The 26,713-nt window shown below is 38.1% G+C and overlaps 1 protein-coding gene across 1 annotated transcript in view; it reads right to left on the reverse strand.

Annotated features, from left to right (window-relative positions):
* The window catches only part of ADGRE3 (adhesion G protein-coupled receptor E3), a 47,761-nt gene extending 22,809 nt beyond the window's left edge, over positions 1 to 24,952 (reverse strand). The window contains exons 1-9 of the mRNA XM_084794818.1: positions 24,913 to 24,952; positions 18,009 to 18,099; positions 12,486 to 12,536; positions 11,608 to 11,730; positions 9,910 to 10,062; positions 7,128 to 7,168; positions 6,584 to 6,713; positions 5,505 to 5,606; positions 4,081 to 4,265 (exon numbers count right to left, since the gene is read on the reverse strand). Coding sequence (XP_084650944.1) covers positions 4,081 to 4,265; positions 5,505 to 5,606; positions 6,584 to 6,713; positions 7,128 to 7,168; positions 9,910 to 10,062; positions 11,608 to 11,730; positions 12,486 to 12,536; positions 18,009 to 18,060 — 837 coding nt within the window. The 5' untranslated portion in view covers positions 18,061 to 18,099; positions 24,913 to 24,952. The remainder of the gene's footprint in view (positions 1 to 4,080; positions 4,266 to 5,504; positions 5,607 to 6,583; positions 6,714 to 7,127; positions 7,169 to 9,909; positions 10,063 to 11,607; positions 11,731 to 12,485; positions 12,537 to 18,008; positions 18,100 to 24,912) is intronic.
* Positions 24,953 to 26,713: the final 1,761 nt, after the last annotated feature.

A 26,713-nucleotide genomic window follows, 5' to 3' on the forward strand; every position in this document is an offset into this window, starting at 1 on the left:
CCAGGCTTCTGCTGAAAGAGGAATGTTCCTCTTTCCTACCTGAGTCTCTCAGTATGCTCAACAATGCCCATGACCCCGTTCTCTATTTAGGTTTCAGCATGATAAAAAAAAATTCATTTGTGGAAGTTTACAGATGACTTAGTACTTTAATCCTATCTCTCTTGAGAGGCCATTTACAAATAAAAATGTTGTGGGATATACCCATAGAAGTATACCGAATTTTTGGATTATTAGAGTCAAGCTAATAAGTATATCCATCACCTCTCATTTTGTGTTTAGTGATAATCTTGGAGATCTAATATCTTTGAAATATATGTATGCAACAATAGCAATTAAAGAAAAATAGCAGATATTTGAGAAAGAGGTGGTTTTCATGAGAAGGCACTGGGAGGAGGAAAGAGAAAGAGGGAAGTAAGATAATTAAATTTTAATTGATAGGGAGCTGGAGAGATGGCTCAGCGGTTAAGAGTACCACCTGCTCTTCCAGAGGTCCTGAGTTTAATTCCCAAAAACCACATGGTGGCTCACAACCATCCATAGTGTGATTTTATGCCTTCTTTGGCAGATAAAGCACTCATATACAAATAAAAAATTTTTAAAATAAAAATAAAAATAAAAAATAAAAAAAATTTAATGTATAAAAAGAGATAGAGTGGGTATGTGTTATACAAATATCTTCTGATGTGAAACATTCCACTCTTGAGATTCAGAAAGTAAACAACTCGAAAGTCTCAAGAAATTTCTGATTCACAAGATTCCATCCCTCCTGGAGGTTATAAAAGCTGTGAGAATGGCTGAGGAAAGGAGGCACTTCGACTTTTACAGCTGCCTGTAAGACATGTAGAGACTTCTAGGGTTCGAGGTCTCATGGAACCTCAGCCATGCTGAACTTGTCCTTCAGGTAATAATTTCTCTTATAGACATCTGTGCTTCTGTGAACAGCCCCTTGCCTTTACCCTAACAAGTTCATTGTTTCACTAAATTAGCATTTGGTTGTATGGTTACTTTGCTTTGCTGTGAGTTACATATCTGGGGAGAATAAATGTTTGTTCTCGTCTTCCCAGGGAATGTATGATACAGTAGGAGAACTAAACACATTAACTTAGTGGCATAAATATGGTCTAGACAATTTTGTAAATGTGTAAGATGTCATCATTAATCCGTTACCATGCATAATTAATTTATGCTAATCAAAACCTAAAATCCACTCTTATCACTGCTGTCACATTAAGTCTCCAAAATGTCGTATTATAACTTAAAGTTTGTACTCTGTGGATCACATGTCCCTCTTTTTCCCCCACAGTCTCAAGCAGGCCCTATTATACAAACGTATGAATTCAATTGTTTTACCTTCCAGTATGAGCGTGCTCATGAATGATTTATTCAACTTAGCCTTCAGGTTGAGGCACTGACATGCAAGATTATCTTTTTTTTCTGTTTTTATTACTACTTTTTTTTGAAATATATATTTAATTACATCATTTCCACTGTGGTTACTACATCTTCAGTTAACTAGAGCCAAAGCACTTGGACATGCATGTGGGGGATTCTTTTTGGTCGCATTATTTGAGATCTGAAAATCTACCAGAAGATGAGCCACGTCTTCTTGTGGCAGCCCTCATAGAATAGGCATTAAAGAAGGAAGCTACTCCGTTTTGTCTTGTTGCTCTCACTTGTTCTGGCAAGTTGCACTCCTGATGGTAAGACATTCCTTCACTGGATTACAATGTAGACTGAAGCCTTGCTGCTTTCTATGACATCACTGGGACTTCAGCACAGAATGGGACTGCTGAACCATCCAGTCTCGTAGACTGAACAATTAATTAATCAACTCCTTGATCCTTAGACTTTCTGTCATTTCTTCAAAAGGGGAAGTAATCCTTTATTTCCGTGTTTCTCAAACTAAGCTAGATGAATTGCTTGCTTGGAGAGGTGATTAGTCAAAGACAAAACCCTACATCCTCATCTGATTCTTCTGACTCCTCCCCTGGCTTCAGCCTTGGCTGGAGATGCAAAGAGCAGCAATGGTGGCTGCAGCCTCAAATGCAGACGGATGAGCCAAAAGGACTTGACCTTCTCAGCAATCGGGCAGGTGTAGTCAGGACCAATTGGTATCCATTGATGATACAGTGTCGCACCGAGGCAACAGTTGGGTAACCAATCTGCAGACAAATGCTGGCAATACTTCTAACACCCTCTCGGAAGGAGAGTGCAGATTCTGTTCTGTGGTGTCCAGCGCTCCAGGGTTATAAATGCTGCCACTGTCAAAGACCTGTTGGGCGAGCAGGCCAAAAAGAAGGGGGAGATGTTCAGCACGTTTAGCAGCGTGGCTTCTCTGGCTCCTACTTTGTCACCAGTTTTCATCAGCTGCACATCACTCAGAATTTTAGTGGTGGTTCTTCAGGAGATTTTAATGGTGATGCTCAAAGCCTGGAAGAATGAGGTCTTCTCAGGCCCCAGACCCATATTCTGATCTGGCACAGTGACCTCACATGGGCCGATGGCTCCAGCGTCAGCAGAAGCTGGCACCTTATTGATGAGCAGCATGTCCATAATCTCTGTGGGGTCCTCCTTGGTGAACACAAAGCCACATTCCACCGGATATGAGGCAGCAGCTTCTCCAGAGCTAAGTTGTTTTCTAGGTGGCCACTGATGGCCTTGTGCATCATCGTATTCTCTTGTCCATCAGCAACATGGCCTCTCCTCATAGGGGCATGTGGATCTGCTGCCTTTGCTGGGAGTCCACATCGCCTGCTCCCACAATGAACAATTCTGGGTAATCATGCAATGTTAATGCAATAATTGGATGATCTTAAAGAAGTAGTTGGACTTCCAGGTCTCCCTGTATTCCCTGGGCATCACGGTGGTGCATCAGGGATTGCCACAGAGAGTTTAAATATGATGTCACTCTAATGATGACACCTGGTGACTGCTTTCTGTCATTTTAAATTTTCTGTTCTTGCAAAGAGGCCTGGCTTATACATCACTTTTCCCTTTCCTCCCTGCAAACACTCCCATTTTCCCCTCCTTGTTCTATTTCAAATTTATGCCCTGCTAAGCCTATATATAATGTTACTTGTATACATGTGTTGGATATTATATAACCCAAAATGATAAAATATATTATTATATTTTTCACATTTTATTTTCATATCCTGGCCTTGATGGATGTAGGTATTTCCCCTACTCCTTGGCTGTTTGTGATCATGGGAGTACAGTATCTTTTCAAAACTTTTCCATCCTTTGGATGCCACGCAGTAAGGTGATCAATGGATCTCATTACAGTTTGGTTTCTCATTTTGATCCGTTCTATATTGTTTTCTGTAATGGCTAGACTAATGGATATTCTCAAGTATAATGTGCAATGATTCCTCCTTTTTTTTAACATTCTCATCAACACACACACTTGAAATTCAAAATATTCTTTAACATGTTAAATGTGCTCTTCAAAATTCCATACAAATGTAGTGTATTTTTATTAGTTTATCACCTCACTCCCTTTAATCTCACTTGAAGCTCAACTAACCCTAGCTTTCCCTAATTTTTTTGCCAACATTAATGTCTCTTATTTTATGTTAACTGACCACTGAACTTAAATAGGATCATCTGTGTGACCACTGGCTCTGGAGTACACATTTAAACCTAGGGGCACAACTGAAAACATTGTTTTCTTAACAGAATCCATTCACAGCAGAAGGTAAAGGCCCCCTTGTTGAACCATAATTGATTGGCTTTTCATATAAAAATACAGATCCTAACAGTAGTGTAGTTACATAAGATTGAAATTTTTCAACATTTTTGTAATTTCTCTAACTTTTCAATAATCACAGTTAGATTTCACCCCCTTTAAAATTTTTATTAGAACCACTAAACACTTCACAGAGGGGGTGATCTCTCAGCACTTAGTTGAACAACTGCTCTTACAGAGAACCAAGTGTCCACACCCACCAACCACATTCTGTCCTATAACTGTTCTGATATCCAGATGCATAGCTGTCCACACAGGCAAAACACCCAAGCATATGACATAAAAATAAATCTTAAAATTGGTTTTAAATGACACTTTGAGAATAAGCTCACCTGAGTATTTTGTAAAGTCAGGAGGACAGGTTCAGAAAGGACAGGTTTGATTTCTGAACGGATGGCACCACCAACAATAAGAGAGTTCAATTTCACTTCTTGAATGCCTTCTCTGTTTCTAAAAAAGGTTCCATTTAGACGATTCCCAAGGGACTTATAGGCTATAAGAGCAACTGAAGTCTCATCTGAGAAAATAAAAGAAATCATACTAGAGATTATAGAATGTTTTACATGTGGTACACCAATGTCTTACATGAGGGCCATGAAGTAAACATAATGTATTTATTAAAGTTACCTATGGAAATCCCTTAAATTCCATATATGACATACTATAAAAGGTGTTAGGCATTGAATTTCACACACACACACACACACACACATGTCTGCACATGTATATTTACACACACACACACACACACACACACACACTCATACAGTGCTCCTCCTAGTTTTATGTCAACTTGACACAAGCTAGAGTCATTATAAAGGAAGGAGTCTCCGTTGATAAAATGCCTCCATAAGAATGAACTATAGGCAAGCCTGTAGGGCATTTTCTTAATGAGTGATTAAGGTGGAAGGGCCCAGCTCATGATGGGTGGTAGCATTCCTGGTGTGGTTATTCAGGGCTCTATAAGAAAGCAGGCTTCCAAGATTACATGAGATCACTTGCATTCAGGGTACAAATACAAATACAGAATAAAACACTATGAATATTACATTTATATAATTCCTGATTGTTTAATAGTTCTTCTTGCTGTAGGTACTTTATTGCATATATGTGTAATGATATAAATGTATATGTAAAAAATAAATATAAAAAATAGAAATCATGAAAGTCATGAAATAAATAAATAAAATGATTGACAATGGACTTCAAAAAATAAAAATAAAAAATATGAGTTTTCGAAGATAGAGGGCAAAGGAGTAGCCGCATTTTAAAAAGCGTTCATAAACCAAATCACAAAAGCAATGGTGGTCAAGGCAAATGGTTGCCTAGCACCACTGAGTGTTAGTACGGCAGAGCACACTATGAAATGTGCCAAGCTTGTTCTTGCTCAGAAAAACATAGATGTACAATTCTGTTATTGCTTTACTGTGTATTGCGAAACATATTGTCCCTATGAGAAGCCCTCAAGTTCATTTCCTGGCATACCTGACATCGCAAAGAAGATCTTCTTTCAACTATTCCTAAGAGTCCCTACCCCTTGGAAACAGTGAGTACACGCCCCTTGGCCCTACCCCTTGGAAACAGTGAGTACACGCCCCTTGGCCCTACCCCTTGGAAACAGTGAGTACACGCCCCTTGGCCCTATCTTGGAAACAGTGAGTACACGCCCCTTAGCCCTACCCCTTGGAAACAGTGAGTACAAGCCCCTTGGCCCTATCTCTCTGACAGGAGGCGATATTTATCTCAAGCATATCACCTCTACTCTTGTTTCCTTTGAAAACACCAGCACAGTCAACCTTCATTGTGTTATTTCCAGCTTCAAGAAGCGTCGTCTTGTTGCACCTCTTAGTTTCATACACTAAAAAAAAAAATGAGCTCTGTCACATCATCATCATCATCATCACCATAAACTTCCTTGAGTGCTGTATAATTCCTTTATTTGGGAGTATTATTTTATATACTTTTCACCATCTGACAAAGTAGGAATCACTTTAGAGGGTTATTTATTCACTAACCATTCGTCCTTTGACTATGAAATGCCTCTTAATGAAGCCCAAGTGCTGAAGGTTTTGTCCTCAGTTTTCTGGCTGTTGAGGGGTAATTGATTAGACCTTGAGAGTTAAATTAATCAGTTGCCTTGGGTGACAAAATAGGAGTTTGAGGTATGTCAACAGTAGCCTATGTAAGAATACAAAGGGTATTATGCATCCTTCTCCTGGGCCTCTTCTAAAAAAAAATATCCCTGTGCTGTATATACTTGGGACAAGAGGGGTTATGTAACGTCTACCAGGTATCATGGGCCTTATGACCTAAGGCTTTGGGGATTCTTTTTGAGGCCTCTAACATCATCAATGTATTTATCTATACCTTGATTCACACATTGATGGTATTTCTGTATGATTCTAGAAACTAGGGGGTGGACTGAGTGGTAGGAGGCAAGCTATTCTTGCTTTACCTTTGAAACTAATATCATATTCTTTGCACTATCTCTCTTATGTTCACTATTTGGTAGACCCATGATATTTTGTCTCACTGTACATGGACTCATTGTCAACAAAGCCAAAAGTAAAACTGTGACCCAGTACCTCCCACACCAGCTAAAACAAATATTTTATACTTGAAGTGGATATGATCATGTATTCTATAATAGTGATTAAATATGATTAGCCCATACCTGGTTCTTTCTTGTGAGTAGAGATTGCTATTCATGCAGGATGTTCATATATTAAGCCTTAAATCTTGGGAAATAATAGCTTCTATCCTTCATAAGCCATGAGTGTACTTGGTCCTACTTTCTGTTATGGCATTGTAATAAGTCAACTTGGTATTTCTTACCTATATCCCATGTAGAATTTTCACCCTTTCTTGGTGAGGCTTCATTCAATATGTGGAGTTCCACTTGGTGAAGAAATATGGTAGCCTGTTTTGCAATGTCCTCTTTCGTTTTACATTCACTAAGTACACCCTTTCAAACAAATAATCATTAATTATTTGGATTCTTATCAAACCTTGAGGAAGAAGGCATGTGAGTAAGTTTTTGCTGACTGGTTCCAGAAGCCAACAGTATTAGTCAGTATACTATTTGGATGAGCGATGCATTTTGATATCTAATACAAGTCTTTGCCCAACAGCTGAAGTATCATCTATGCACCCTAGAGTCTCTCTGTTTCCATGAGCATATTATTGGAGTTTATTCTCATGACGACAAAACTTCTACTCACATACATCCAGATGTACATGGAACAAAGGACTAAGTAGACTGTGGATAGGAAGTAGTCTACTGTAAAAATCCGTAGGGAGCCGATGTAGTACTTAAGGGAGAGAATTACACAGCAAGACAGACTAGATGGTTCCCAAACCAAGACATTGTTCTACTCACCAACATACATGACTTTGATCCTATTTCATCCTTGTACTTCACTAGAAAAAAATTATATTGAAGTAAGGTATGGGAAAGGCAACATCTGGTTAGCTTTCATCACCCTCAGGTTAGATCATTCTCTGATTGCTTTAAAGCCCTTTTTTGTTATTAAAGTTACCTTTGTTGCTGTTTATTTGCTTGATTAGGGTATTTCTCAGAAGGAAAAAGAACATATAGTTGCACAGGTAAGAGAGTAAAGAATCAAAAGGAAATTGGGAGAGGAGAAAACGTGATAAAAATGTATTCTCAAATAAGTTCTCAAGGATGTGTTTTCATAATAAATACTCAATATAAGTAAACGTATCTTTAAAATCTGGAAATGTACTCAGCACCTAAATTTTTGAGTTACTTTTCTTATAGCACATTTGCAAATGGTCCTCGTTCATATTCCCGGCTAGTTTTCTCTCGTGTCATTTCCTACCTCTCGCTAAATCTTTTCTTAATCCCAAGACCTGCTACTACCTTGGTGTATTTTCTCTGTGTGGTCTAAGAGATGCTTTTACTGTATTAAGATCATATAAGAAAAACAGTACTGTTGCTGTGAAGCTATCTCATCTGAATTGAAACATTCCCTGCTGGAGAGAGCAAACCCCTGACATTAACAGAATGATACTCTACTATGCTTGCAGACAGGAGCCTAGCATAGCTGTCTTCTGGAAATCTTTGTCCAGCAGCTGATGGAAACATCAGAGTCCTAAAGCCAAGGTTGGAGAGTGTTTTGGAAGACTGAGAGAAAGGATTGAGAGATTTGGAGGGGGTCAAGGATATCACAAGAGAACCTACAGAGTAAACTAGCCTGGGCCCATAAGGGAATCAAAGAAACTGAACCACCAACCAAAGACCCCCTACACACATGTAACAGTTGTGAAGCATGAACATGATGTGGGCCCCCGAATAATTGCAGTAGGGGCTACATGCGTACTGTCATTTCTCTTGCCTGCCATTTGTGCCCTATCTCAAGTAAATAGACGTTTGCTCATTTCCCAAGGAAAATTTACACCACAGAGAATCTGCCAGTTCAAGAATTAAGTGAAAAGTAGTATTTGAGTGGCTGGAGAGATGGCTCAGTGGTTAAGAGCACTGCCTGCTCTTCCAAAGGACCCAGGTTCAATTCCCAGCACCCGACATGGCAGCTCACAACTGTCTGTAACTCCAAGATCTGACACTTTCACACCAATGCACATAGATTAAAACTAAATAAAATATGAAAAAAAGAAAAGTATCATTTGAGTAGCTGCTCAAAACTAAACAGAGTATAACGGCACCTGGGTATATGCTAATGAAAAACCAAGCACATTAGTTTACAGTATTTCCCGTCTAAAAGAAAATCATTTTATGAAATAAGGCCAGACATGTTGAAGAATGCTTGAATCTGAATATGATGTTGTGGAGAAGAGTCATAAATTCCAGGGTAAACTGGGTTACCTATCAATACCGTGCCTAAAAACAAAGACATTAAAAACAAAGCAAATACCAAACTGTTTTGTCAGCAGCTGTGTGAGTAATCATAGTAGCAGGCCCTGCCTCAGTTTCAGGGTCCAGATGAAACTTTATCTTTAAGAATGATCTTGATTGAATACAAGAGACTCAGATGAAGATATAGCCACTAACCCAAGCCTAGATCTCTAATCATAGACATTGTAGAAAAGTAGATTCATTTCATGTTTTATTCTACTAAATTCTTGGATAACATGTCATTTAGCAAAGTGTAGGGAGTGTAGTAGGTTCTTTTGTTATTCCTGTTTATAGATAACCCAGTTTATCTTAAACTCATGTCAAAATTCTTTTGTCAAAAAGAGGATACCAGTACTAAAACAGTGCAATAGACATAAATTCCCAACACTATCCACGAAGCTCTATACAATTGATTCCTACAAGGAATATCAATTCATATCACAACTATGTTCTAGTATAGAAAGCAGGCTACAAAATTTTGTGTGAGAGAGATTTTTGTTTCATTTGTGTGGTTTGTGTATATTTTGTATTCTTGGGTTTTGTTCTGTTTTATTAGTTTTGGAGAGAGAGAGAAAGAGAGAGAGAGACAGAGACAGAGACAGAGACAGAGACAGAGACAGAGACAGAGACAGAGACAGAGAAGAGATAGAGAGAATTTGAAGTTCAGTAGGTAAAAAAGAGGAAATGACCTGAAGGAGTGAGGGGGAAGGAAAACATCAAACATTACTGCATGAAAAAAAGTGAAATAATCTTTTTTTTTAAATAAATTTTGTACTAAAATCAATGTGTAAATGGAAGCACTACATCTTCATACAGCATCAATTAGTGTGTGATTTTGTACATGGCCCGAGCAATAAAATGTAACCCTGATCTTGAAAAGTTGACTTGTCATTGCTGTAAAAGGAAGTTGCACATGAGGGAAGATCTAGGAGTTTTAGTGTAAGCTCATGGAGTTTACTGTGAGTACATATTGGCATATGAACTGAATTTGCTATCAGTGCAAAAATAAAGATGCTGTGAAGTTCTGAAAATTTAACAGCTATTCTTTTGGAAATCAAGGGAAAAGACCTGAATTGGAAACTAATTTGGAAGGTGTCTATTTGGAATACCATTTGGTTCCATGAATTAGGTGTCATTGCATTGGAAAAGATCAAATATAACAAAGGGATGAGGGGTGAAAATACAAAAATAACTAGTATTTTGACAAACAGTAGCATAGCTGTCCCAAGGTCTACCAACCCACCTCTCCTTTTGCATAATTAAAAAAATACATGAATAAACTTACCATAACAATCGGGATGATCAATATGAAAAACACGAGCTATCCAGTTTAATAAAGGATATCCTACTATACATCTGCATATATAACTGCCAATTTTATTTTTACAGTATGACGTATCTTTGCACACCGATTTCTCCAAGAGACACTCATTAACATCTGAAAATCAAGAGAAATTACTTGTTGTTTTTTTTTTCCTAAGGCTGTACCTTTCTCCTGCCTCTAGAGTCTCTCCTGCCTGACTTTATTTGTAAATTTATAAAACAATATCTTTTGTTCAAAGTTAGGCTAAATCAGTATGACAAATGACATTTCTCCCTCAATAGCTATTTTTATTATGTCATTTGAATATTGTTGATTCTGTCTATCTGTTTATCATTCCTTCCTCGGCGTTGGGGGCCCAGTCCTGTCCGCGCCCCACTTGCTGGAGCCTTCGCTGCTCCCCGCCCTGATGGGGAGGTGGGGGTCGCCCCTTCCCCTCCCTCTCCCCAGAGGCCGAGTAGACCAGTACTCCCACGCGGGGGGGGGGGGGGAGGGCGGGGGGGAGGGGCGAGTTGAGACTGCAAGAGACAAGGGAGATTTTTTTTTTAATTCATTTTACAACCTAATCATTTTGAGCTCCCTCCTCTCCTCCCAGTTGCACCCTCCCATTCTCTCCTCATCTTCTCATACCTATTCCATTTGCGTTTATTCATTCTGTCTCTGTTCATGACTGTGGCTGTGGGTGGATAATGTAACATTTCTCCCACCTTGATTTCCCTGCAGTGATAGACTGTAAGCTGCTATTGTGTGCAGACAAAACTTTGTTCCACTAAGTTGTTTGTTTCAGGGTATTTTGTTACAACAGAAATGAAACTAATAAATACGCACATAGATCAAAGATTCCTTGAGCCAAAGAACCACATGATGCCTGTTTGTCCAAAGAATATTACAGAAGTACACTTGATTAATATTTTTATTTTATCAGTGCTTCTTCTAAGGATCTATGAGATCTACTCAACTTTTCAATGTTTGATGAGGGTTATTATGACTTTTTTGTAAAGATAAAACTAAAACTGTGGCACTTAGGTTTTTTTTTGTCAACTTAGCACAAGGAAGCGTCATTTTGAAATAGGAACCCTCATTGGAAAAGTGCTGCTGCCACAAGACTGTTCTATTGTTGTAAAGAGACACTATGACAAAAACAACATATGAAAAAGAAAGCATTTAATTCTGGGCAGGAGGCATGTCAGCATACATGCATGCATGGTGCTGGGGCAGTAGCTAAGAGATTATGCCTCATATGGTCCCCAGGCAGAAAGTAAAGACAGTGCTAACTGGGGAGATGGAGATGTGGGCTTTTAAAACCTCATAGCCTATGCTCATTGGCCTACATTCCTCAACAAGCCCACACCTCTTAATCCTTCTCAAACATTTTCACCAACTGAGAGCCAAGCAGTTAAGTATCTGAGACTATGGAGAACGTTATTCTTCAAGTAACCAGACTGAGTAAGCTTTCAAGAACAAGCCAGTAAGCAGCACTCCTCCAAGGTTTCTGATTTAGTCTCCGTCTCCAGTTTGCTGCCTTGAGTTCATGCCCTGACTTCTGTCTGTAATAGAATGCCACCTCGAACTGTAAGATGAAGGATCCGTTTACTCACCAGGTTGCCCATGGTGTTAATCACAAAAGAGTGTATATGAGGGCAGACTTTTTTTTTTTTTTACCTTCACATTTCACATGGGGCTCAATTATCATTCCACTTTTAGGCCCTGTCCAGAATCCATCTTTACAAACACAGTGGGTACTGTTGAAGCAGATGGCATTTTCATTACACTGGGGGCACGAAGCTGCGGGGAACAGAACACATTCAGGCATCTTCTCATGTTCTTTGAAAGATCTCTTTTTGTATCCACCCCACTGCTGAGTAAAATGCTTAAGATGTCTTTCCATATCCACATTCTTCCACAAATATCTATTATCCAAACTGTGAAATTTCACTTGGGAGGCATTATGATAATTTTGTCTGGGAATTTTCACTGGCCAAGACTTTATTGCACACCAGAGGACAAGTTAGAAATGCCTTCCTATCAGGAATGGCTCATTAAATCAATAATTGACAGGAATGAGTATATAAAAGATTAAGATTCAGCTTCAGGAGTTGGGGAGATGTCTCACTTGTAAATGTGTGTATGGTTAACATAAGTTTGATTTGTGTGATGACCTGAGTTCAAAATGTGCATCACAACACCAGCAATTACAAAGGTTAGGGAAAAGAGCAGAAGCTGGTGTCTGACAGTTCTGTGATTTGGACCCAGCTCCTCCTTTGGAGAACCAAGAATCTTATGTGGATTTTTGTCTTCTTTATAGTTATAGTGTATTCTTCATCATGAGATCACGAGTGTCAAATGTAATCATATGTATAATTACTCAGCTATGTAGTGATATAAACAATTATTATGAAGATGTTAGAAATAGGGCAGTTGTGCTTAGGATATAAAAATCATAAAAAGTTTTACAGGTACTAGTGAACACTTTACTTTCAGAGAATAACAGACCATATCACACTATCGTTTCTCTTGAACTTATCCATGAATAGACTCACCTGAAATATTCTGCATTTGTAATATCAACCAGACCAGCAGGACACCAAGAGCTGAAAGAGAAAGAAGAGGAAATGCTCTAGTTGGGTTCCTTTGGAGTTCTAGCTCTCTTTAATGTTTTATAGGCTTTGTTTGCCATATGAATGAGACACCTATACTTATGCATACTAGTTCACTGCAGTTATCATGGTGGATTGTAAGGAGCCTGAAAATACTGAAGAGTAAAACATACATCCTATCATAACTGTGACCCCAGCAGTGAAGTCAACTGTTCCTCCAAGGCCTGCACACAAATGCCACACCCACAACCTCCATTCTGTATTCAGTGGTCCCTTTTACCAGATCAGGCCTCTAAACCCACATTGTGTAGGATTATAAATCTAATATTTATATATAATGCATGTGTTGGCTGACTTTTCTGATTGAGTCTCTTTTTATTCTCAGAAGAGAAAGTACCCTGGTTGATTTATGTCAACTCAATACAAATATGATATAGCTTGGGAATGGGAATCTTTGCTGATAAATTAGTCCATCAGGCTGGCCAGTAGGCAAAACTGTGAGATAGTTTCCTGATTAGTGATAGATGTGGGAGGATCCAGAACATAATGGGCAGAGCCACTCCCTAGGAAGGTTGTCCAGAGTTTTATAAGAAAGCAAGCTGAAAGGACAATACATGCAGTAAACTTCAAACCCCTACTCAGATCTAGCCGATATACAGGACATTCTCCACAGTTGTGTGGAGAGTGGGGACTGGCTTTCATACGAACTCTGGTGCCCCATATTTGACCATGTCTCCTGGATGGAGAGGCCTGGTGGCACTCAGAGGAAGGATAGCAGGTTACCAAGAAGAGACTTGATACCCTATGAGCGTATACAGGGGGAGGAGGTCCCCCTCAATCACAGTCATAGGGGAGGGGAGTAAGGGGAAAATGGAAGGGAGGGAGGAATGGGAGGATACAAAGGAGGGGATAACCATTGAGATGTGATATGAATAAATTAATAAAATATACATTAAAAAAAGAAAGCAGTTTTATGGCCTGTATTGTCCTTGGCTGGTGCCTTAGTTTGAGTAGGACCCCTGGGCCCAAATATGCCTATCATAATGTTCTACTTGTAGGCTTCTAGGACCCTCTGGATCCTTCTACTTTGCCATTCTCCCATGCTTCTCTCATCTAGAGTCCCAATAGAATGTCCTCCCCTCTGTCTCAGTTTCCTGGTAAGTGAAGGCTTTCGTGGGACATGCCCCTTGGGCTAATATTCAGATATAAGTGAGTATATACCATTTGAGTCTTTCTGCTTCTAGGTTAACTCACTCATTATGATCATTTCTAGCTCAATCCATTTATCCACAAATTTCGGGACTTCCTTGTTTTTAATAGCTGAATAGTATTTCATTGTGTATATGTACCACAGTTTCTTTATCCATTCTTCTATTGATGGACACTTAGGCTGCTTCCATATTCTGGCTATTATGAATAAGGCTGCTATGAACATGGTTGAGCAAATTTTCTTGTTGTGTGCTGGAGCATCTTCTGGGTATATTCCAAGGAGGCTGTAAAACTTTAAACCCCTACCCAGATCTAGCCAATGGTCAGAACATTCTCCACTAGAGTGGAGAGTGGGATATTACTTTCTCACATACTCTGGTGCCTCACCTTTGACCATGTCCCCTGGAGGGGGAGACCTGGTGGCACTCAGAGGAAGGACAGCAGGTTACCAAGAAGAGACTTGATACCCTATGAGCATATAGAGGGGGAGATAATCCCCCTCAGGAACAGTCATAGGGGAGGGGAATAAGGGGAAAATGGGAGGGAGGGAAGAATGGGAGGATACAAGGGATGGGATAACCATTGAGATGTAACAAGAATAAATTAATAAAAAAGGAAAAAAAGTTAAAAAAAAGAAAGAAAGAAAGAAAGAAAGAAAGAAAGAAAGAAAGAAAGCAGGCTCAACCAGCCATGAAAAGCAAGCCAATAAGAAGCATTGCTTCATCATCTGTGCTTTATTTCATGATTTAAGTTTTTACATTGATTTCTCTTCATATATGGTAAATTGACATAAATGTTTCCTCCCCAACTTGCTTTTAGTCATGGTGTTTATCTTTTATCAAAGCAACACAAGGAAAACTAGGACAAGAATCTAATAACAATTCAAAGGAGTGTTTTTAGTACTCCTTGGTGAAAATAGGAGTTTAACTGAGATTATTTCCAGGAGCATCTGTGAGGTCTTACTTACAGGAACACAGTCAACTAAGGGGAAAATATGCCACCAAAGAGTTTCATTACTAACACAACAATCATTATTTCTTACATATCTTTTAGAAAAAGGCAACATATATACCCTGTGAAACCTCCTCTCCATAAAGAAATGGTAGGGAACCTAATGTTGTTAATGTGCTGTACAAGAACCCACATGTTTGCCCTGCAAAGAGTATAGGGTTTCACAAGAAGGTGAAGTTGATTTAAATAATATATTTTAATATAGTCCACAAGGCTTTAAAAATTAGCATTCTATTGCATAAGCATGTGTAATTAGAAAAACACATATTGCTATAACTGATTATTTTAAATATACTACATTATTTTGTGTGCATTGAGTCTCTGATCTAATACATGTTTCAAAAAATGTGCTACATCATCACTCAAATTTAACATATTCCTTGTACTCAAGCGCTACATGTGGGTGACTGGAATAGTGTTTACAGGGGACATCTAACCTGCACTGATATTGACATTCTCAGAAATCCAAGTGAAAAGTAGAAAAGCACTGACCTCATACCCTATAGTTGCTAGAAAAAGCCTCACACATTATTTCATAGATGTCATGAGAGCCAAGTGTCCTCCTTCTTTATACCATGCATTTCCAGATAACAGAAACCCCAAAGGCAGTATAGACCATTTTGTTGCCACAAAGATAAAAAAAATTCACAACAGAGGCATGTGCAGAACTAGGACATTGTAGCATGCTGAGAAATACTTCTCCATGCGCAGACCTGACTGGTGGTCAATTTGTAGCAAATAGTGGAAGGTTCACCTTAGCCTGCCCTAAAGGGACTTTCTATATATTCAGATGACTTAATAACCCCACATAAGAAACGGCCAGGAGGCACACCATAAATATTTGGGAAAAAACTATGTCTCCTGTTGGGTTTTAAGCTATGGATATATGCTCATCAACTTTTTCCACATTCATTGGTAGCAAACACCACTTTCTTTTCCTGTTTCTTGGCATCCTTTCACTAACTAATTCTACACATCCTTCACCATGATTCTTAAATTATATTTATATTTTGAGATAATGCCGGGGACCCATGCAGCTTTATGAAAATAAAAAAAAAGTAGACAAAACTGTTGATGCCCATAATTCAGTCCTTTCATGTGTGGAATACATAAAATTATGTTGTCTCAAAATGTTTTGAAAATGATTTAGGATTTAATTCTATATATGTATCTGTACTATGTGTATGAAGGGGCCAGAAGGTGTCAAATACCTGGAATTGGAGTTACGGGTAGTTCTGACTTGATATATTGGTGCTGGAAACAAAAATCAGGTCCTCGGAAAGAGAAGCCAGCGTTCTTAACCACAGAGCCATCTCCCAATGCAAAAAGAGGATTAAAATGAAAACCCAAACTTGTAAAGATTCTTTAAAATATGTGTCTAAAATGTCCTGATTATGATGTTACTTTAAAAAAAATGGTACCACAAAACAAATAGGTGAAAATGGCTACCATTGTTACATGATGCTTAATGTTGTTATTAGTATTCACAGTCACCTCCCTGATCTCTTCTGCCCCATTCTATCAAAAGAAAATTCAGAAGTAGAGCAATGACAGAAAACAAACAGGTCTAAATTGGGAAGACAAGGGAGATACAAAAAAAATATATGTCTTTAATTGCAATGTGCAGTGTATCACTTTTTCACTTCATTCTTTTTTTTATGCCAGGCCTAAGAAGAAAATTTTGTATAGTTTTAAACACTGGGGGCTCTTTTATTATTGCTATCGCCTTTTATTTTATTCTGAATTTTAATGGATGTATATTTTCACATAAATTTGTGAACTTATCTGAGAGTTTGCTTCTCTGTGTAAAACGTCAGCTTTTGATGACTCTTTGGTTTGGTTTTGTTCACTGTAGATTTCTGTTTTGTCTGGTACCTATTGGTACTGCACAAGGAATCTCAACCCAGGAAATTCTGTACAGAGATTTTTTTTTATTAATTTATTCTTGTTACATCTCAATGGTTATCCCCTCCCTTGTATCCTCCCGTTCTTCCCTCCCTCCCATTTTCCCCTTACTCCCCTCCCCTATGACTGTTCCTGAGGGGGATTACCTCCCCCTCTATATGTTCATAGGGTATCAAGTCTCCTCTTGGTAATCTGCTGTCCTTCCTCTGAGTGCCATCAGGTCTCCCCCTCCAGGGGACATGGTCAAAGGTGAGGCACCAGAGTATGTGAGAAAGTAATATCCCACTCTCCACTCTACTGTGGAGAGTGTTCCGTCCATTGGCTAGATCTGGGTAGGGGTTTAAGGTTTACCGCCTTTATTGTCCTTGGCTGGTGCCTTAGTTTGAGCAGGACCCCTATGCCCAAATCTGCCTATCATAATGTTCTACTTGTAGGCTTCTAGGACCCTCTGGGTCCTGCAGATGATATGATAGTCTACATAAGTGACCCTCAAAATTCCACCAGAGAACTCCTACAGCTGATAAACACCTTCAGCAAATTGGCTGGATACAAAATTAACTCAAAAAAGTCTGTAGCCTTCCTATACACAAATGACAAGCTTGCAGAGGAAGAAATTAGGAAAACTACACCCTTCACATTAGCTACAAGCAATATAAAGTACTTAGGAGTTACTCTAACTAAGCAAGTGAAGGACCTGTTTGAAAAAAATTTCAAAACCCTAAAGAAAGAGATTGAAGATGACATGAGAAGATGGAAGGATCTACCTTGCTCATGGATAGGGAGAATTAACATAATAAAAATGGCCATCCTACCAAAAGCAATCTACACATTCAATGCAATCCCTATCAAAATACCTACACAATTTTTAAAAGACATTGAAAGTTCAATTCTGAACTTCATATGGAAAAACAAAAAACCCAGAATAGCTAAAATAATCTTGTACAATAAAAGGTGCTCTGGAGGAGTCTCCATACCTGATCTCAAACTGTACTATAAAGCAATAGTAATTAAAACAGCATGGTACTGGCACAGCAACAGGCTGGTTGATCAGTGGAATCGAATCAAAGATCCAGATATGAATCCACACACATATGGTCATTTGATTTTTGACAAAGAAGCTAAATCCATTCGATGGAAAAGGGATAGCATCTTCAACAAATGGTGCTGGTCTAACTGGATGTCTATGTGTAAAAAAATGCAACTGGACCCATATTTGTCACCCTGTACAGAGATTTTATAACATAGTCACATGACACTGTTGCTGGAGAAATTGACAACTCTGGGTAAGAAATATTACAATTGCAAAGCCATAGGGAGATTAAAAAACCATGTTACACTTACCTGTGGCATTCAGCAGGCACCTGCTTCCCACATTTCCAGTTTCTACCATCATAGATTTGAGAATCTCTCCAAAAGGTCTGGTTGAGAGTTCCTGAAATGAACAAACCTATGAAATATCATCTCCTGCTGGTCAGAAAACTAAGAAGATAAATAATGCAAACAAAACCCAATGACATCTACAGCTTTCCATAAGTAATTGCATATGGCAACCCATCTCAAACTAAATACACAGCAAAGATTACCAGAGTATGGTAGACTGGTGCAAGCATGCCAACTCTTCAATAGACAGCCAAGAATTCACATCAGAGGAGACCATCCAACTCTACATCCAACAGATGGCTGATATTGAAAATATGTAAAGAACTCAAGAAACTAAAAAAGCAACAAGCCAAATAACCCAATTAAAAAATGGGGTACAGAGATAATCAGAGAATTCTCAACAGAGGAACATTGCATAGCTGAAAAGCACTTAAAGAAATGCTAAACATCCTTAGTCATCAGATAAGTGCAAATCAAAATGACTCTGAGATTCCATCTTACATCCATCAAAATGGCTAAGATCAAAAACTCAAGTGACAGCACATGCTGGTGAGGATGTGGAGAAAGGAGAACACTCCTCTATTGCTGGTGGGAGTGCAAACTTGTTCAACTACTTTGGAAATCAATGTGGCACTTTCTCATAAAGCAGAAAACAGCTTTACACCAAGACTCAACTATACCACTTCTGGGCATATGCCTGAAAGATGCTCCACCATATGAGGACATTTACTCAACTATATTCATAGCAGATTTATTCATAATAGCCAGAATCTGGAAACAACCTAGATGTCTCTCAACTGAAGGATGGATACAGAAATTGTAGTACATTTACACAGTGGAATACTACTCAGCTATCAAAAACAACAAATCATGAAATTTGCAGGCAAATGGATAGAAGTAAAAATGATCATCCTGTGTTGGGTAACCCAGACTCAGAAAGACACTCATGACATATACTCACTTATAAGTGGATATTATCCCAACATAGATGTCCTCTGAAAGACTCTACCCAGCAGGGGATCAAAACAGATTCTAAGACCCACAGCCAAACTCTGGGCAGAGAACTGAGAGTTGTATTGAAAAGTAGTGGGATAGAAGGTTCCATAGAGTACAGGAGCTCCACAAGGAGACTATCAAAGCCAAAAAAAAAAAAAACCTGGACCTAGAGGGACCTACACAAACTGATGCACCAACCCCAGGCAATGCACACAAAGAAGCCAGACACCCTGTTCAGATATAGCTGATGGGCAGCTCACTCTCCACTTGGAACCCCTAATAAGGGGAGCAGGGACAACCTCTGATGTGGACTCTGGTACTCATGTTTTAATCACTTAGCCTTGGTGGGGCAGCCTTGCCAGGGGAGGCAGAAGATGCAGGCTATCCTAATGACATCTTATAGGCTGAGTTCAGATGCTAGGGGAGGAGGACCCCCCATCAGTGAACTAGGGCAAGGGAATAGGGGGGAAGAAGTAAGGGGTGGGGATGGGAGGATATGAGCAAGGGTGTAACAATCAGGATGTGATGTGAGTAAATTAGAAAAAAATATTTAAAATTTGGAAAATGAATTGGCATTCAGTGTAGCTTAATTCTCCTAGCAATTAAAATCTAGTGCACTCAGAGATAACCCCATAGTAAAGTTCTTATACTCACTGTCACTATGGGCTTTTAAAGTTTTCAATAGCAATCATGTCCATTTTGGCTACATATGACAGTGCATTGTGAAATGGTGTGACGCAAAAAGCGCTTGTTGCTTCACAGAGTGCTGCATTCTACAATTTCAATTAGCTATTTTTGTAGGTACCTGGGGATTTACAATGTATTATAATTAATTTTAGTCACCATATCTTACCATAAAACCTTACAGCTTTCTTTTTTAGTATCTGAAATATCTGAATTTTAAACTCTTTAAATACTTTCTCATTTCTGTAACTGTCCCAACTCAGCATTCATAGTCAATATTCTATTTTTAATTCTTAATTTCACGGTTTTTTTTTTCATTCCAAAAAGTGTACATTCTGGAACTGAGGACATGACACTCTGGATAAGAGTGTTTCATGCGCAACCGTAAGAAGCTGAGCTGAGTTGGAATTTCTAACATTTGTCTAAAAATATGTGACAGCTACTCATGCATGTAAACCAAGCACTGGAAGGTAGAGAAAAGTCTATATATCGGACCACTATTCTAGACAAAATTGCAAGTTCCCACTTTGGCTTGGGATCTTTTCACAAAAGAATAAAGTTGAAAGTGAGAGAAGTAATCCAATAGCCTCTTCTGGCTTCCACTTATGCATGTAATTCATGCCTTCTAGGTAAAGAAGGAGAGGTATTTTTCTTCAGGAATGTGGCCACTGGTAGACTGTGGGTGCCTTTATAAACATGGAAAATTAGGTGTAACCAATTCTGGAACCAACTCTTTATAACCATGAAAAATTAGGTGTAACAGAAGAAAGGGTATAAAGTCTGTGGGGGTCCATGAAAGGGAGGGTCTGGAAGGAGTCATTGGAAGGTGGATGTGATCAAAGTATACTATGTGCTACAAGTAGAAAATTCTGAAACAATAAATACAAAAATTAAAGACCACGCCTTTTCTAAAAAGGAGGTAGAAATACATTGATTTGCGTTCCTAGGATAATTCACTAACATTCCTTGTCTGGTGATGTATTTGACTATTCTAGAGAATTTATGAATTTGTGTCTGTGATTAAAATTAAACCTTGTCCTTTTTGTGACACATACTATTTTTTAAGGTGGTATTATTCAGATTTTCTTCAGATACCTAGATAGTGGGGTCCTGAAGCAACAGGGAACAAAACTTTCTATGAGATGGTAGCTTTTGAAGCTACCTTGGCAGTGGTATTGTCTTTAGACACTTGTATGCCTGAGTTTTTACAGAACCAAAAAGGTCATGAGAGGGTAGAGGTGAGATGACAAATTCATACTGATACGCACTGTTAAACGATATCAGAATGGTTAGTTCTCAGTCTGGATTTTGTTTGATCTTCATAGTTAACATTATTTTAATGATTTCTGTAAGCAAACATTATATGTATTTATGAGAGTCCTGTTGTTTGCCTTGCAGACTTGTGAGAGAAATTGTCTGCCGAGATTTCCCTTTGTTGGAAAATGGTTATGTTGGCCTCATGTATTGGGCACTTCACAATCACTCTGAGGGTGCTTTATTAGCTGATGAGACCCACACCACCAGGAATAAATACGTGTTCTAGTTATGACCATCTCAGCAGCTGGAGCCGTCATTGGGAATCATTCCATTTGGAGAACAACCTTCCATTGCTGTGCTTTCACTTTTGTCTGAGTGGGCTTATTAATCACACAGAAATCAGGCACAAAAATAACAAAACAAAGAGCAGAAATATACTAGAGGCCAGATCAGACATAAACAGATATAGATAAAAGAGGCCTGAGTGGCAGAGGTTGCCATGGGGGGAATGTCTTCTCATGAATGAGATTGCTCACTGGCCATTGCCACCACTGTTGAGCTATTGCTTAGAGTAAATAAAGCCCTTGAAGTAAATAAATCAATATAATAGAGCAGAGATTCTTTAAAAAAGGAAAATATGGTGGAGGGTAGGGAAAGTGAAAAAGGAATAAGAAAAAATAGTGACCATAAAACGATTTAAAAGTTGGGAAAACAAAACAACTTATAACTAGGTTGTTTTCTGTTATTGTTCCATCTCCACAATCTTGTTCTGATATTTGCTCTTTGAGTACCTGAGTTTTCAATCTCTTGGGCTTGCCTCTAAGTTTACTCAGCAGCTTTCTCAGTTCACCAGCAACAATTAGTTACTAATTACAAACACTTAAATGACACCCTAAACTAGTGCACTAGCTATTCTGTATTTAGATTGCAAACATTTAATTTAAGATGGGTGGTCATTTTCTAACTGATAAAAACTGTCTCTACCCCAAAAGCTGTAGTGTTCTTACTAAGGAAAAACTACGTCAGGTACTGGTTTCCATTTTAATCTACTGATTGTATGTTATTAACATATATTTTTCACATCTGCTTTTGTTTGTAATAAGGGTGTGTGTCACTCTGTGTATATAGATATGTGTAATTGTGTATGTGTAATTTACCTTATGCATTATTCAGCTCACATAGCACATTAGAAAATGAAACATTTATTCAATAAATATTAAAATATAGCTGCTTAAATCTTGAAAACCCCACCAGTGGTCTGATGGTGACTTTATCTCTTAACTTTAAGTGTCTCATCATAAAAAATTATTTTAATGTGTTTTTAATTTTTTAAATTATAATATAATTACATCATTTTTCTCTTTATTTTCCTCTTTCTAATCCTTTCCATATAACCCTTTGATCTCTTAAATTGCTAGCTTATTTCTCTAGTTGTTACACACTCATACCAATATGTATAAAATTAAAGAAAAAGCAGGGAAGAGTCTGAACCTCATTGGCACAGGAGACAACTTCCTGAACAGAACTCCAACAGCCCAGGACTTAAGGTCAATAATTAATAAATGAGACCTCATGAGGCTAAGAAGCTTTTGTAAGGAAAATGACACTGTCAACAGAACAAAAAGACAGCCTACAGACTGGGAAAATATCTTCACCAAGCTTACATCTGACAAAGGACTAATATCCAAAATATATATAAAGAGTTCAAGAAGTTAAACCCCACCAAACCAAATAACCCAATTAAGAAATGGGGCTCAAAACTACCAGAATTCTCAACAGAGGAATTTTGAATGGCTGAGAAGCATTTTTTTAAAATGCTCAACATCCTTAGTCATTAGAGAAATGCAAATCAAAACAGCTCTGAGATTCCATCTTACACCCATCAGAATGGCTAAGATCAAAAACTCAAGCGACACCACATGCTGGCGAGGATGTAGACAAAGGGGAGCACTCCTTCATTGCTGGTGGGAGTGAAAACTTGTACAAGCACTTTGGAAATCAATCTGGTGCTTTCTCAGAAAACTGGTAATAGGGCTACCTCACAACCCAGCTATTCCACTCCTTGGAATATACCCAGAAAATGCTCCACCACAGAAGAAAGACATATGATCAACCATGTTCATAGCAGCCTTATATATAATAGCCAGAACCTGGAAACAACCTAAATGTCCCTCAGTTGAAGAATGGATAAACTGTGGTAAATTTATACTATGGAATACTACTCAGCTATTAAAACCAAGGAAATGCTGAAATCTGTGGGTAAATGGATGGAACTAGAAAATGGTCATCCTGAGTGGGTTAACTGAGACACAGAAAGATACACATGGTATATATTCACTTATAATTGGACACTAACCTAACAGGGATGTCCCCTGAAAGTCTTCACTTACCAGGAAATTGGGATAGATGCAAGGACATCTTATTGGGACTTTCGGTGAGAAAAGTGTGGGAGAATGGGAAATAGAAGGATCCAGAGAGTCCTAGAAACCTACAAGAAGAACACCATGATGGGCAGATCTAGATCCAGGAGGCTCTGCTCAAACTACTGAACCAAACAGGGATAATACATGCAATAAATACTGAATCTCTTCTCAGATCTAGCCAATGGACAGAACATTCTGCACAGCTGTGTGGAGAGTGTGGACTGACTCTGACATGGACTCTGGTGACCCATATTTGATCACTTCCTCTTGGTGTGGAGGCCTGGTGGCACTCAGAGAAAGGATAAGCAGGCCACTAAGATGAGACTTGATAGACTGTGACCTTAGAGTACAGTAGTAGGACACATACTTTGGAGGTACCTCCATTAACTCTCAAATTGGACTTAAGACATGCCCAAAAAGAGAACAATCACGTCTGGTACTGGAAACCTAGACAACTACCTGGGTCTACTGAAGATGTAGAACTTGGGTGAGAACCTACATCCACTACTTTACTAAAGCAACATAATCTCTCAGCATCTTATGAATATTTGTTTTTATTATAGGCACAGCTAAGTGTAGTCCTCCTGCCTTATTAAGGGAATGTTATTTTATGACCGATGGATACCACTACAGAAAAAAAAACCACACCCAATCAAAATACAGAGTTCTGGAATGTTTCCAAAAACATTCTTGGCAACAAAAGCTCAGGGGACATTTAGAGAAAGACTGAAGAAAGATTATAATATCCAGAGGATCAGTCAACGTGCTGTGAGACTGGTTTCCTGGTATTGTCAAAAGCTACACTGTTAAAGTTTCACTAACATGACTGTCTAAACATGGGATGAATGAAGACAACAATAAAGATGTTAATGTCTCGGGGAAATACCATGGGACTTCAACTCCACATAAAGGAACTACTGGCACATAAGAAGTGCCGAAAGTGTAAGAAATTGTCTTCTACAAGAAAAAGCACATATTTATTACCTAATGTCAAATCATCAGGCCTGAAAACATGCATCTTCATAATGCTATACAGGCTGAGAATGTTGTATGTGAGACAGTATATGCACATAATAACAAATTCACCACAACAATATATGTATATAACAACAATTAATAAAATTAAAGAAGCTATTAATTGAAAATAGAGCAAGTAATAGTACATCGTAAGAATTGATGATTGGAGAGAGGAAAACGAAGGGAGAGATGATATAATCGTATTACAAGTAAAAAAAAATATCATATGGCTCATTTTAAGATTTTTCACACACCATTAGTCATATACAATAAGTGTACTAATCAACTCCATGGGTCCATTCCTACCAGAAAAATACACAGATTCCTCAACCAAGCGATGATAGCACCCTTCGAGAGATAACATGGATAGATAGAAGGGTCTCTTTGTACACATTTCCATTAAAAACACGTTTTTTTCTGACATAAAATCAAAAGTAAAAAATTTTCCTATTTTCCATGGTCAGTTGTTAAACCAGAAGCTAACTTACCTTAGCGATAATGAATTTTGCTTCTCACTCAGTCTGGAACATTCTTAGCACTAACAAAAGAGGAAGTGTGTCACTGCTTATCTTGTCTCCCCTTTCTCAAGGGATCTTGAGGTCAGATGAGAAGGCTGGACTTTTTTGCTGAGAAGTTTGCTTAATGTATGCTACCTAGTTCTCTTTTCAGCCATGTAAAACAAACCTTGCAATGTCAAGGGAAGATCATATTCTAGTGCTGCATAAAGTGATTTTTTTTTTCAAACGGTGGTTGTCTATAGACATCATGGTAAAACTCCTATGGTTACAAGTCCAACTTCAAAGTTGCATCTTTAGTTGAATTCTTGTTTTATTAATTTATTCACTTTACATCCCAATCATAGCCCCTTCCTTCATCTCCTCCCAGTCCCACTTTCCCTCCCTCTTCCCCTATCCCACTTTTTGAAAATACTCATTGAAGCCCATGCAATTATGCTAACCCACTCTTCCTAGAAGTGGACTTAGGGGTGGTGTCCTGACATCTTGTCTTGTATATGTTAAGAGACTCTTATTAAATTCTACCATGCTCCATATAGCAATTATTCTGACAATCAAAATACAGATATTGTAATTTACCTCTAGTCTTAGACAGTAATAAAAATTTAGTCTTACATGTCCTCACATTACCACTTTCTTTTCCACTTTACCACATTTTTAGTAGATAAAAGAGTCAAAGTAATGGCTTTTTCAAACAATTACCTAGAAACAAGTTCATAAGTTGGTCTATGAGTAGTACAAAAGCGCTTCACATAATAATCCAAAGGTAGAATTTTCTCTCCTGTCATAGGCAACATTATTGAATAAAATTTTCTGAGTGCACCAGTGAAACATCCAAAACCAAGAGAAATTGCTAAAATTTTAAGCATTAAGTATGATTAGTGCTCAATGTTCATTTCAGAGGTGTCTGCAGTAAAATACACATATTTTCTGTCTTTGAGTGAATTTATTCAGACATTGACAGAAAGATTGGCCAGGTGGTTGTATTTTACAAAGGAAATAACATCTAACAAAGTGAAAAAATACTATCATGTTGGTCATATGCAAAAGAATCAAAACTTACTCACAAAATATTTCTTTCTGATTTTCAAGCTATTGACTACCAAAGAGGTAAATGGAGTCATGTTAAATATAATCATTGTGATGCCCCACTATCTGCTTATAAATACATGAAAAAGATCACTTCAAACAAGCTGGTCCAATCACAACAAATATGTAGGCAGTAAGTAATATTATGATTTAAGGGAAATTGCTATCATTTTTTTCATATATTCATTGTACAAAACTACATAGTAGCATATATATATATATATATATATATATATATATATGTACTTCAGGCTTTTTATGATATTTATACCCTTCTACTCTTTCTTCTCACTTCTCCTCATGTCTTGTTGGCACTCTTCTTTTTCATGAGTATTCCCTTTTCTATTTCAATGTCATAATGTTCAATAGATGATATAAAATAATAAGTGCTAGATAAATAAATGATGATAGATAGATGATAGGTTATATGATAGACAGATAGATGATAGAGATAATAACAATGCTGGTCATAGATAGATGATAAATAAGATAGATAGGTGATAGATTAGATAGATGATGGATAGATAGGTAGATAGATAAATCGATAGATGGAGTGAGTGAGTGAGTGAGTGAGTGAGTGAGTGAGTGAGTGAGTGAGTGATTTTAAATTTCAGAGAAAGTGTGTGATATTATTTAACAGTGTAATGATATTTTGGGTTATCCATCTCCCTGTCAGTGGCACAGT

The sequence above is a fragment of the Acomys minous genome, assembly GCF_964271855.1.
Source record: "Acomys minous genome assembly, chromosome: 9".
NCBI classification, from domain to species: domain Eukaryota; kingdom Metazoa; phylum Chordata; class Mammalia; order Rodentia; family Muridae; genus Acomys; species Acomys minous.